The sequence below is a fragment of the Musa acuminata genome, chromosome BXJ1-10 (genome assembly GCF_036884655.1).
Source record: "Musa acuminata AAA Group cultivar baxijiao chromosome BXJ1-10, Cavendish_Baxijiao_AAA, whole genome shotgun sequence".
Classification (NCBI taxonomy): Eukaryota; Viridiplantae; Streptophyta; class Magnoliopsida; order Zingiberales; family Musaceae; genus Musa; species Musa acuminata.
In genome coordinates, this window is record NC_088336.1 from 26800315 (window position 1) to 26814460 (window position 14146).

Genomic DNA, 14146 nt, shown 5'->3' on the forward strand with positions numbered 1-14146 from the left:
TTGATAATATGTTTAAGTATTTAACATGATAATACATCAATTTTGATATAAATTAACAGAAAAAATTAGTGAAAGTATGAGGTGATACAAGAACTTCATATTATTATAGTATGAAATGAACCGAAATATAACATGAAAACATAATCTAAATTTTTAAAAGTTACATTAGAATATACATGGTTTCAAAATTATTATATATATTTTTTATTTTTAAAATATTAATTTTTTTATAGAATCTTTATTTATGGAAAAAAAATTTTTGTGGTATTTGAACATTTAAGACACATTTTTGTGGGATTAGATTTATACGTGATTTATGGAAAAGAAAGAAAGTGAACGAAAACAAGAGACAAAAAAAAATGCAAACTAAAATGTATAATATCCTTAATGTGGCCACAAATCGAAGAAGATAAACAAAGTTCACGTGTGGGCTGAGGATAGCCGCAGAGATCTTCGATTTGCGGATAAGAGGCCTCCATGGGTTGTTGAGCACCCCCTTCTGCCGTCCACCATCGCTGTTCTAATCATTTCCTTTGGCCCAAATCGCATTTCCCCACCCGTAAGTCCCCATCGATTCGAACAATCACCGGAACTGATCCAACTTCCCCAGCAGCTCGTCCTCCGCAGAGATCTTCGATTTGCGGATAAGAGGCCTCCATGGCTTGTTGAGCACCTCCTTCCGCTGTCCACCATCGCTGTTCTAATCATTTCCTTTGGCCCAAATCCCATTTCCCCACCCATAATTCCCCATCGACTCGAACAACCACCGGAACTGATCGAACTTCTCCAGCAGCTCGTCCTCCGCCGGTCCCCAACGGCTCGTCCAAGTCGATCGTCTTGAACGACTCGTCGCAGCCGGGGCAAATGCCGCCAACGTTAGTGGCCACCTCATTGCCGAGCTTGTCGGTTATGATCTCGGCATCGCAACCTAGGGTGCCTCAAGTGAGGCCGTCGGTCCATGCAGGAGTCGATCACCTTGTCGATGAGGTGGGCGCCGGTGTCACTAGCGAAGTCGCCGGTGAAGAGGGAGTTGTTGACATACTTCGCCTCCACCTTGCGGAGATGGAAGGGTCCACCCGTTGGTTGTCGGGGGCGTCGAGGAAACGGACATGTCTGTTCACTCTCGGCGTCTTCGGAGTGGCTCATGAAGCTACCATTCAATTCGACAACTGCCCCTTTGCTTAAATGCAAGAAATGATTAGTTTACCCTTCACTTTGATGCTATACTGCGTTGTTAAAGTTAAAAAGTAAATTATAATAATTTCAAAATCATAGAGACTCCATTGTAATTTTCAAAAAGTTCAAAAATTTAATACTAAATGCGAAAGAATATGATTAACTCGTCCCATTTAAGAAAAAAAATAAATTTTCAATAAAGGAACTTTTTCTAATAAAAAAATTTATGAGGGACTTTTATGAGTAAATTACCCAATATCATTTGGTAAGATGTATCAGTGTTATATATATATTTATATATATATATATATATGTATATATATATATATAATTTTTTAAAAAATTATTTTTAAAAATTCTAAAATAACACATTTGACGATGTAAAAAGATCCCATTTATTTATTTTTTTATAGACCTGTTGTCTTGATCTAAATCACTATACACTTAGACCTTTGCACGAGATTATGACGATGAAGGTGTGCCCCCTCATTTTTATCATCTCATCCTATGTGATCAACAATGAGAGTGCGTGGATCGACCCTTCTATAACGATAAAGGTCCTCTCATCTTATTCTTTTTACAATTGATGATGAGCGATGGACGATGAAGAACTATAATTGAGAGGGTTAAATTGATCAATCTTGTGAGAAAAAGAGTGTCATTTCATAACTTTTTTTAAAAATAGGAATGCTGTGTTAGAAACATTAAAAAAAAAAGCAATTATTTTCGAGAATTCGCCGTGTATAATTTTACCGTATGTAATACCGCGGTTAACCTAAACACAGGTGAAGGAATAAGAAATGACGCACATTTCGAAAACATCACCGAGAGCGAACTCGAATCCCGTAACCCTTTTGATTCGGCCTTCGGGTGGGCGGCCAAACGAAGAGGGGGGAGAGGATGGGCGGCGGAGGAGAAGAGCGGTGGTGCGTGGTCACCGGCGGCCGTGGCTTCGCCGCCCGGCACCTGGTCGAGATGCTTCTTCGCTCCGACATCTGGTGCGTCCGGGTCGCCGACCTCGCTCCCTCCATCTCGCTTGACCCCCGGGAGGAGGACGGCGCCCTTGGCCACGCCCTCCGATCAGGCCGCGCCGCCTACGTCTCCGCCGATCTACGCAATAGGGCCCATGTCGTCAAAGGTACGCGGCACCGTCGCCCCAATCCGCGGTAATGGGTTGCATCTGCCGCCTCCCCATCTTTCTCTGGGATGCTTGGTTTTCTTCCAGCCGCTGCCGGCTTTTTGGGAGGGTTTGTAGCTAAATAATCTGTTAGAGTAAATGCTTTTTGTTGAAATGTCCGTTTTGGTCAAACGCGGAGCTGTGATTTTAAGGAAAAAGCCGTCGGCTCATTAGAAGAAAGATACCATTTTTCTATTGTTGTTATAAAAAATAATATACGTTCTATAAGAGATTTTGTTGATAGATCTTGTTTTATTTTTGGGTTGGGGGCGGTGGGGGGTTCAAGAGTCCAATATGTAGTTTGTAGCTGATCAAAGGTTGACAGAATATGGACCGAACGACGTCAGTAAGATGGAGTTGAGAAGCATGAAAGACCGTATCCACTAACCTGTATCATCAGATGAGTAGCAAATGACACCACCACAGAAAGACAATATGTAGTTTGCAGCTAATCAAAGGTTGACAGAATATGGACCGAACGACGTCAGTAAGATGGAGTTGAGATGCATGAAAGACCATATCCAGTAACCTGTATCATCAGATGAGTAGCAAATGACACCACCACAGGAAGACAATATGTAGTTTGTAGCTGATCAAAGGTTGACAGAATATGGACTGAACGACATCAGTAAGATGGAGTTGAGAAGCATGAAAGACCATATCCACCAACCTGTATCATCAGATGAGTAGCAAATGACACCACCACAGAAAGACAATATGTAGTTTGCAGCTAATCAAAGGTTGACAGAATATGGACCGAACGACGTCAGTAAGATGGCGTTGAGAAGCATGAAAGACCATATCCAGTAACCTGTATCATCAGATGAGTAGCAAATGACACCACCACAGAAAGATGCATGGTCACGAAAACTAGGACCAAGGAATATGGTGTTTGGCATTGTAAAGAGAAAAGCATCCTAGTCTCCTCTTTTGCTTTACCTTATTTCAAAATTCATAGAGTCAACTTTACAAGAAAAACCATGCATTTATAATAAGTCCTGTCAGGGAGAGTCAATGTGCATAGTAAGTAGGAAAAGTTGCTAATACATCAGTGAACATGCAGCTCATTATGGAAAGAAAAAAATAGTTAGGTGTAAGTACCGGTGCAGTTTCATTGTTTGACTTGCTTATGTTGTTGGGTTTAAAGAAAACTGCTAGTTGTGGACTTAATAGGGTTCAGTGAACCAAAAGCATGCTGTTTTGCATTACTTTCATGCATCATTTTGCAGAAAAGTTTTCAGGGCATATTGACTTTCGAGAGGATCCACCATGACAGCCTTAAGATACTGTTTGGTATAATGTCTTTTTTGACTTGATATACTTTTGGAAACATTGTTTTCAAGAACATTATATCATGTAACAGATCGATAACGGTTTAGAACTTCTGGAAATCCTGATGGTGATTCATGGAGTATATGAATCATGACGTATTAATCCATCATACAATTTAACATCTCTAATAATATATCAGCAGATAGCTATAATCTAAGTTCTCTAACAAAAAAATATTATACAAAGCCGGGAAATTTCTGTGGACTATGTTTATATTAATTCCATTTTGAAGACTTCAGCAAGCTCATGATACACATCTTCTAATTTTCTATTATTATATCCATGATCTAGATTATTTCAGTTCAATCTAGAAGGCACTTAGTTCAGTACAATAAAACCCCCTCTCCTAGCAACAAGCTTAATATTGGCTCTATCATGTAAATGCTATTTGTTTCATTGTGACTCTATCTTAGTACTTTTCTTGATCCATCCATATAGTGTTATTTTGACTCTTGCACACATCCCCGAGAATCATGACTCATATCTACCAGCGTGTCAAATAGGCATACAGATGCGGGACACTTAATAAGCTCATCGATGAAATGTCAACCTAGGAGACATGGTCTTAGTTATACATTGCTGATATGAAATAAAGAAAGTTCTGCTGCCAAATAATGTATTGACCCTATGGTGTTCTGCTTTGGACTTTGTCTTCCTATTGTTTATATTCTAAACAACATGACAAGGACCCATCCCTTGAAATAATTTATATACAACGTCATGCACTTGGTTATAGATTTAAGTATCATCTGGCATGGTAACAACAGAAGCAAATGCCTTTGGTTTCTAAGATTGACATATTGCATTTTTGTGACATTAAAATGTATGGTTTGATTATAGTTTTGAAAAGTTAAATTAGTTAGATTTGGATCCAAATTTGATTATCGTGCCTTCCTTCACATTTTAGCATTTCAAAGAGTTCAGAATATTTCAGTCCAAAAGTTACCTGGTGACAATATTATGTTTGGAGGGCTAAACTATTCAATTATGTGCTAAACATATATCTGATCTCGATGTGTATGCTATGGCTTTGGTAATCTACTTTTTCTAGCTGTAGATCATCTATTTTTCTTTGCATGTCCTGAATGTATTTTAGGAGATTTTGGTTCCTAGTAGAAACAAGATATCTAATTATCTTATTGACAATTATTAAGGTATCTTTTCGATAATTATCAATGATTAAGTACAATGTAAACATCATCATTGTTTGTTGCTTAGATCCCTTATTTGTCGACTGTGAGTACACTTTGATTTTCTGGAGCAATGTGATGTCATAAATAGTTGTTCATATGATCTTGGAAATGCTAACCTATTTTGGAGAGAAAACAAAGTTGCTGGAGGAATGCCTGCAAATGCAAACATGAAGTCATAGGAGAAGTGGCTATGAGACTAGGACAAGAGTAACAGGACAAATAATTTTCTTTTCTTTTTTTCCTTTGTCCATCGATGTTAGGGTCTAAAGTATCTTTAAAGCTACAGAAAAACTGCAAAGTTGTGCAGAATAAGTAATACATTTTTATCTATTTCTAATTTCACCAGTTTCTTATACTTATAAATATGATGGATGCACTATTTCCCTGTCTTAGTGTTTCTTTATAATTCCTTTCTACAGCATTTGAAGGGATTGAGGTTGTTTACCATATGGCTGCTCCTGATTCATCCATCAACAACCACCAGCTTCATTACTCTGTGAATGTTGAAGGTTAGAAGTTAAGTGGTTCTTGTTAATTTTCACGCTGTTATTTGTCATAAAGAAATTGGTAGGCTGAGTAAAAACATGTTATAAGTGGCATTGGTGTACAAGTTCAACACACTGTGGTACTATGGGAGTCTGTTTGAAACCCACCAGGACTAATATTATTTCCCTTCTACTAAGAGGTACTTGCGCATTTGCAGGTACCAAAAATGTTATTGATGCTTGTATCGAGTGCAAAGTTAAGAGACTAATCTACACTAGCTCTCCTAGTGTGGTCTTTGATGGTGTGCATGGAATTTTCAATGGGGATGAAACAATGCCATACCCAGATAAGGTCGCATTGGAAATCTTTACTTTGCAATATTGTATGCCTTTTCTGTTTGAGATTTTTTGTTTTTCTTTATCTTTTTGACTCTTGGAGTTGTTATGTTGCACCAGTTCAATGATTCATATTCAGAGACTAAAGCAGAAGGAGAAAAACTGGTTGTAAAAGCTAATGGTAGGAATGGGCTTCTGACATGCTGTATACGCCCTAGTAGCATCTTTGGCCCTGGTGATAGATTGTTGGTGCCATCACTAGTTGCTGCTGCAAAGGCTGGGAAGGCTAAGGCAACATGTTCTAACTTCATACTTCTTGATACATATTTATAAAACAAACTTGCTTGATAATTCCTTTGATTATGTTTGAGGCTTCCAAGAGTGAAGTTTTTAACTGATAGGCTTACTTTTTCTAAGGTTCATCTTCGTTTTCCTGTAGGCCAAATTGATTTATCTGAAGTGAAAAATGCATATGCCTTTGTCACTTTTACTATACTTGTTTTTTCACCGGTTTTAATAGTATGAAGTCTTATGGAATTAGTATAACATAAGAGGTGTCATTCAATTTATGAACTTCCGTTGACCATTGTCTTCTTTTTCTTCTCTATCAGTATATCATTGGTGATGGAAATAATGTCTATGACTTCACATACGTTGAAAATGTGGCACATGCTCATATATGTGCAGAGCAAACTCTAGCATCTGAAGTGGGTGCAAAGAAAGCTGGAGGACAGGTATGCCTTTTGTTTACTTAAGTTCTTATGATGTTTCTGTGACATACCTTTTGCTGCAGGCCTATTTCATAACAAACATGGATCCAATAAAGTTTTGGGAGTTTATGTCACTGATACTTGAAGGTCTTGGATATAAAAGGTGAATATGCTTTTTATAATTTTGTTCTGCTCACATTTTTAGGTGTTTCAAATCTTCTGCAAAAACATAGTGGAGAAGTATAATTTAGATTAAAATCTGATTGCACATTATGGATTTGAAAGAATCAAAGAACCATTTTGAATCTAAGAATCAATAAAATTTATGGAGTTTATGTCACCGATACTTGAAGATCTTGGATATAAAAGTTGAGTATGCTTTTGATAATTTTATTATGCTCACATTTTTAGGTGTTTTAAATCTTATGTAAAAACATATTGGAGAAGTATAATTTAGATTAAAATCTGTTTGTGGATTTGAAAGAATCAAAGAACCATTTTGATTCTTTGTATTTCTCATGTTATTAAGAGCAACTATAATGAAGAATTATGACAAGTAAGTTAAATCATATGTCTTACTTTCCCTTCTCCGTCCTCCCCTTAGCTTCTCCGATCCCTTTTTCACAAACATTCAGGAAGATGGTTCATCTTCTTAGCGATCAATGATAATGCTGAGTTTTCTTTATTGCAGGCCTAGTACAAAAATTCCTGTCACTTTTATGATGCCAATTGCTCACATGGTAGAGTCGACATACAAGCTGTTGTCTCGGTATGGAATGCCTGTGCCCCAGCTGACACCATCAAGGATTAGACTTCTATCCTGCAACAGGACTTTTAATTGTTCAAAGGCTAAAGATCAGATTGGTTATGAGCCTATTGTGTCTCTGAAGGTTTTACATATAAGTTCATATTCTTTTTTTATCTTTTAGGTGCATCTGCACCTGTTAATTATTCATTATAAACTGCTTCATCATGTGATTATAGGATGGCCTGGAAAAAACGATCGAGTCATACTCTCATCTGAAAGCTGAGCATAAAAAGACAACATCCAAAGCTTATCTCTATCTGGGAGGTGGAAAAAGTATGGATGTATTACATGAACGTATTGGCGATTTAGTTGCTTGAGGTTACTGAGTGATGCACTAATTCTGTGTTTCAGTTGCCAACACACTTCTCTGGAAAGATCAGAAACAGTCGGTCACAGCATTGCTACTCTTGATTGCCATCTATTATTACTTATTCACAAGTGGATATACGTTGATTACAGCAATGGCAAAGCTTCTCTCATTTGTTGCACTATTCTTGTTTATTCATGGTGCCTTGCCTAAGAAAATGTAAGAGCGTCCTGTTTCTCTGCATCTTATTGTTACATATTTCACTATCTTTTAGTATTTATCTATTTCTTTACTTGTTGTGTGGGACAGTGTATAACCATGTCAAGTAGATTATCACTCAAAAGCCTTCTGTTGCATTAAGGAATTAAACATAAGTTGATGATTTTAGTCTTTTAGACGTAGAATAATTAATCATTTTCTAGAAAATATATGGTTCTTAATTTCACTTTCATCTATAACAAGAATGAGTATGTTTCAGTTTATCTGTATAAAATTTATCCAGTTTGTTGCTAAAACACAAGCACCTTTATTGGGCCAGTTGATCTCATCGTGTTTCATAACTATTCTTTATGATGTCACTGGAATAACTTTTGACAGAAATAGATATTCTCATTTTATCCTAAGACATTTTGATTTCTGTTGGCATTTGCAGCACTTTATTTGAGTTCTCACCATATACTTTTCTTCTTGATGGATCATAAGAAAATATTGTGTGTGCAGATTTGGGTACAAAATTGAGAAAATGCCACCTTCATATTTTAACATATCAGTAGAGCAGGCACGTAGCCTTGCTTGTTCAGCCACTTATTCATGGAACAATGGAATTGGCATATTGAGATCTCTTTGCAAGGGAAAGGATTGGTCATTAATGTTTAAGGTGTGTAATTACGTATTGTTTGCATATTACATTTCTTCTTAATTTCCCAATCGTCTAATGTGATCCTACTTTTCTCAATCACAATCTAGATGTTGAAGTTGTGTCAATATTATTTTCCTAGTGCTCACGCTGTTAATGTTCATGTTGAAATCAAACAGGTGATTATCTTCTTATTAGCTCTCAATGTCCTGGGCACGACGTCACTGCAGACAGTATACAAAATAGGTAAAGATGATACTTCTTTGCGCTGATGTCCAAGAACATTAAAATGATGCTAACCATTGATATAACAAAGAAGATCTTTGCTGTTGCCACAGGTGTCTTTATAACTTTCTTTGCCTTCTATGTTTATGAGAAATCGGAAGATGCAATTGATAGTTATTTTAATGATGCTTTCTCGTACTTACTAAGGCTGAAGTCTGAAGCAACCCAGAGGCTCTTGAAGCACAAATGATTTTGACCAGTATTGGGTAATGTTGATCTCAGACATCATGAGAACACATGTTTAAACTTTTGTTTAAAGTCTGGTTTCATGCACCCATTGGTTCTTTGCTGCATGTTCTTGTCGATGATGGGCGGTTCGTTCATCTGACTCATTGTCAATCATCCTGTTTTGCTGTATTAAACCGTGGAGTTTTGCAGCTCATCTACGGTGACTGCTGCGAATTCTCCTATTGTGTGATCTGAAGTCGTGGTTTGATCTGTTTGTTGAACCTTAAAGATGTGTTGTTTTTGTCGCAAGTTTCTTTCCCAGTTATTAACTATTGTTTATGCAACAATAATTATTGATGGTTCGTTGTTGTAGTATACGTGATTTGTCGTTAAAACCAGCGAGTTAACAGGATGAACAATCCACAACTCGTTAAAGAACGCGGTTAATTGGGAAGACAGCGTTTGATACGGGATGAAAAATGCATGAAAAAGTTCAATCTTTTGGATGTTGCTCATTTGTTGATAAGAGCTCGTTATCGAGGACAATAACGAAAGTGATAATGGATGCGCGACATGCATAGAAATGAAACTCCGATGCACACCACATGGTTAACTATTTGGGTAATTTCATATTAGATTAAAAAATCAGATAGAGATCCCTCACGACATGTATGTATATATGTATGTATTCCATACCTTGATTTTTTGAAGGTGTGACACATTTATTTGTAGAAATTTGTCTACTGTTCCAGGACTGTTGATAGAAGAAAAATTCCAAAACCCAAGCTTGTTTCATCTTACAAAAGTGACGGCACCTGCCAACCTTGGTCTATGTAACACCTTTAACATGGATATACATAAATGATACACTTGTGTGATCAAGATGAACAAACATTACATTAATTGTGGAGATAGAAGAGCTTAATATTAGCATTAGATTATGACATCTAAATTTTATATACACAAATCATCAGATGTGACTACACAAAGGTAACCTGTTTTAATTGCAAGAACCATTCCAACAGAAGTCGCACAATGCTAGTCATCGTCACTATAACAAACTCCACAAATCCAGGAGAATATGAAACCTTGAAGTCGTTAATAAATCACAGTAGGAAAGAGCAATGGTACAGACCTAAATTTCGACTTAGCAGCAGAACTAGAGCAGCTTAGGGCAGTAAAAGGGTTTTATGTTGAACTCAGAAAGAAACCGCGATAAAAGATGCGGACGAGATGATTCAAACACATCAAAATGGTAATGGATATGGGCGAGGAGGGCAGAGCATGCCGTCAATCCAGATCGAGGAACTCCATCCTCTTTCTCATGGACCCTTTCAGATCAGTGGCATCCCTTTCTGCCTTTTGTGCCTGTCACAAGAGTACACCACAGTATAATCACTGAAAGAAAGGCTTCAAGCATACTTTTATATGATAAATGAGGAACATGCTACTTCCACCGTCAACATGTAACAGAAGTGTATGAACTACTGGTCAAACATATCCTAATTATCAACTGGTCCTTGGAAATGCGTCATGGAAAACAGGTGCAAGAAGTGCTTTAGCAAGCTCCTAACAATGTTCCAGAACTGTGCACATAAAGCTTGTTCAAATTCTTAAAAAGCACACCATTTTAGTGCTCATCTTTGAGAAGCTAGGTTTTGTTGATGGCAGTGGGTATGACATGTAGTGCTCATGGCACAATTGTGCTTTCATGAAATCTCCCACCACATAGATAACAGAAATGCAGCCAACAAAAAGATTTCATAAATTCATGATGACAAAGGCTCTGATACCAAATACACTGCAATAGATGTCATGTGGTGGTATAGATAAAACTCCTGAAATTGTCTTTCAACACGCTTTATGGTCCACTCTCAGGAGGAAACAACAGAAAAGAAGATATTATTATAAGAAGATAATAGGGAAAACCAATCAGATGCGAGTACATCTAATCTGACTGTTTTCAAGCGCTAAACAATATTATTTATGCTATTGCAGCACACACACAGAAGACAAGAAAATAAGATAAACATACAGGAACCATAAGCGAAAGCAGTAATAACTACAGATTAACAGCAGTCGAAGCTCAAATTTCACTTACGACCTCATATGCATTTTTCATTGTCACTCAACAGTGTGCCATAACGTTAAGGGTCTAGAGTGGAATTCTAGGCCAATTAGAACTTTTAACATAAGAAAGTACAACACTTTCCTTCATCATAAACACATAATCCTACAAATCCTAACATTTGTATCTTCCAAAACTGAACTCATAATATGACTGACTATCCAAATTTAGTCACTACACAAAATAGAGTACATGACTATAGTTTTATGGAAAAATAGGTCTAAAAATTTGCTACTAAGATTACGCAAAACAACAATGATGGACATGGAGAAAATATACAAAACAAGGGAAAAATAAAACTAAATGTACAGTAGTTAGATGCAATCAAGTATTCAACTCCAACAGTATTTAGACACAAATCCACCTACTGGACTATAAACAGGATCAAGTTGGCAGAAAGAAAAGAAATATGCAAAGGAATGCACATAAAGCACGCACACAAGTTAAACGGTAACGAATGCAGAGGCATCCAGAAACATCACATGAAAATATAATAATGCCTCTAGAAGTATGTAGAACAGTAAACTTATCCAGATTAGTCTTAAATATGGTGCTCACTCTTCTAATCTCTGCAACTGAAACACAAATCATGTGGGCTGGAATCTCCTCCCTCTCCAAGTCCTTTTAGATAATGAGCAGTGTACAGTAAACAAAATGGTGTCAATATTAGATTCAACATATTAAAGTCATATAAGCATCAAAAGAGACATCAATACCAGTTCTCCTATTAAGACAACATTCTCCCCACGGATCACATAGAGGCCTAGAGGAATATCAGAATAGAGATCACCTACAATCACTCGCTCACAAGCACCTTCAAGAACCACATTTGCTGTAAACAATCAAAATTCACTCTGATAAGCATCTCATATTGCCAGAGCAAATGCAACACAGTTTACAAATAAAGGATGGAAGAATACCAAATTGGTCAAAAGAACGAAGAACACCTAGAAGCTTTCGCCCATCACGTAATAATACAAGAAGCTTTTCTGTGAAAAATAAAAACTGTCCAAGTCACACTCTCCGTGCATCTAATAAATTGAGTGGAAGGATTCCTCATTTTATTATGAGATAACAGAAACTGGTCCATGATGACACTGAAGACTAGAGGAAAAATGGTTTGTTTTCTCAATGTTAAGTGTGAAACATCGTTACAATTGCTTGCAACCAAACACATATAAAATGGTGACAATAAAAGCTACAGATCAACACCAAAATATATCATCATTGTCCTTGCTTATGTCCTCCAGAAAGGGCACACTGCATATTGAATTAGCTCCTCTGCCTTTAGAATTACTGCTAGTAAACACTTCAAACAACCAAGCAAACCTTGGAAAATGTATCGAGATACTTGAAGTGGCCTAAAGGTAGATGGATTCTTGCAGATGAAAATCAGGGCAAGGAGAAAACATATCGGTGCTTAAAGACTAACCTTATAACCAGAGAATGCCTTTATTATCATTGCCTAGTGGAGCAGCTGCAGTATCCCATGGATCACGGAAATAAGAGTTTCAGTTAAAAAAACATCTGATTATCATATTCTTTGTGCGTTGAAAACACGATAAGAGAAGAATGAGATAAGGAACCACCTTAAGTAATAATTTGCATTTAGTTTGGTTGTTATCTGGAAAGGTCATACACTTCATTACCCCCATGAATTATAATTTGCTAGTTTAACTAAACACTGAATTAAAACATACAGCCATATCCTGTTGTAGGGTTCCTCTTTCACAACCTAACTCAAAATATCATCAGAAACTGCATTATGTAAGAACCTAATTCCCCCATATGTCTGAATTCATCCTTCAATAAAAGCCTACTCACACCCAATGGGCAGAATATTCTTTGAGGATCCACTTTATCCTAATAACTACAAACATCGACTTTATCAGTTGGAAATTTTGTCTAACACAAGAACACACTTTGACGACTATTCTTGCAGAAAAAGGAACGCAAAATAATTTGCAGAGGTATCATAACTACGGAATCTGTAGATCAACATGAAACTCATGTCGCCCTTAAAGAAAAACCACAACCAGACAAACCAAAGCAATATATTTTAACTAATTAAAACGAAATAGCAAATATAATAAAAGCAAAGCTAATATAACAGAGGACAACAAAATTGGAACTTTCAACGAAAGTATGAGTAAGCAAGTACATAGATGTACGAAAAAAATTCAAATCCAAAATGATAATAAGAAAATTAATACTACGATTTTCTCACTAATCCATTACAGATATCTATTCAAGAATAAATTTACAACAAGAAAACTAGCTACACAACAAAAGGGCAAGAAGAAGAAAAAGGTAATGACAAACTCACTGTCAAGGTAGCTCGCTAGGGAGGTGGAGAGAAAGATATCTTCTGGTCCCGCCCACGACATTGCAGCCCAACCCTTTCGGCCTGTTAAAAATCACCGAAAAATACCCCCGCACTTTCTCAAATAGCATTGGCAGCCAAAATACGCCGACTGCTGCGCCGTCCCTACCTCACCCTCCGCGTCACCCCCGAAAACTCAAGAAAAACGCACTCTTTGGAACCCAGGCCCCGACATGCCACCGGCGACAGCCGTCAGTTCGAGCCAAGACGCCTCGAGATCCAACCCCCCGATCTGCAGAATCGTAACCCTAGCCGGAGACCCGAGACCCCTCTTTCTGCCTTGGGTAGACAGATCGAGGACCGGAAAAGGAAAGAAGAAGAAACCCTCTCCTAGTTTCTCACGAGGATTAGGGCCTTTTTCTCTTCCACTCGGCGGTGGATGAGACCCTGCGATCCATTCATCGGTGCGTCACCGATGCAGTCAGATTCTTAGCGTGACGAGACGCAACAGTGACCAGACACGGAACAGCGCCCCCTCATTGATTCCGCGCCTGTGGACGCCGCGAGTTGAGACACAAGCTCAATCGCGCCTTCTTCTTTGTTTTGAGAATTTGATCCGATGACGTGGGTATCCATTCTTGAACACATGGAATTTCCAAAACGGATTCGAATCCCAAGTTTAATTGAGATCCGACATCCGATATCCAAGACTAGATTATTCGGTAATCCGTAAAGAGGGGCGAGGCAGAAAGTATTTTTGTGTCTCTGTCCTCTTATCCCTAATCCTTAATCTTCATCATCTTCCTTGTTGAGACCAGGACGAGAACTGGATAGAGAATCTCCGGTTGGGATGGAGAACCAA

At 37.7% G+C, this 14146-nt stretch overlaps 2 protein-coding genes across 3 annotated transcripts; one reads left to right on the plus strand and one right to left on the minus strand.

The window, feature by feature from the left end:
- Window positions 1-1986: 1986 nt before the first annotated feature.
- On the plus strand, window positions 1987-9142 carry LOC103968507 (3beta-hydroxysteroid-dehydrogenase/decarboxylase). Its single transcript, XM_009381752.3, has 12 exons — window positions 1987-2314; window positions 5298-5387; window positions 5582-5715; window positions 5820-5990; window positions 6311-6433; window positions 6493-6572; window positions 7101-7299; window positions 7394-7490; window positions 7569-7743; window positions 8245-8401; window positions 8560-8626; window positions 8719-9142. The coding sequence occupies exons 1-12, from the start codon at window positions 2077-2079 to the stop codon at window positions 8853-8855; spliced, it is 1668 nt and encodes a 555-aa protein (XP_009380027.2). The 5' UTR covers window positions 1987-2076; the 3' UTR covers window positions 8856-9142.
- Window positions 9143-9810: 668 nt separating this feature from the next.
- LOC135595834 (sm-like protein LSM1B) lies at window positions 9811-13859 on the minus strand. Of its 2 annotated transcripts, XM_065087248.1 has the most exons (5): window positions 13288-13850; window positions 11882-11950; window positions 11678-11793; window positions 11520-11582; window positions 9811-10201 (listed from the first exon to the last, which is right to left on the minus strand). In XM_065087248.1, the coding sequence occupies exons 1-5, from the start codon at window positions 13346-13348 to the stop codon at window positions 10124-10126; spliced, it is 387 nt and encodes a 128-aa protein (XP_064943320.1). In that variant the 5' UTR covers window positions 13349-13850; the 3' UTR covers window positions 9811-10123. The 2 variants fall into 2 exon arrangements, with proteins under 2 accessions (XP_064943320.1, XP_064943321.1); XM_065087249.1 differs by lacking the exon at window positions 11882-11950 and having other exon boundaries at window positions 13288-13859.
- Between the last annotated feature and the right edge of the window lie 287 nt (window positions 13860-14146).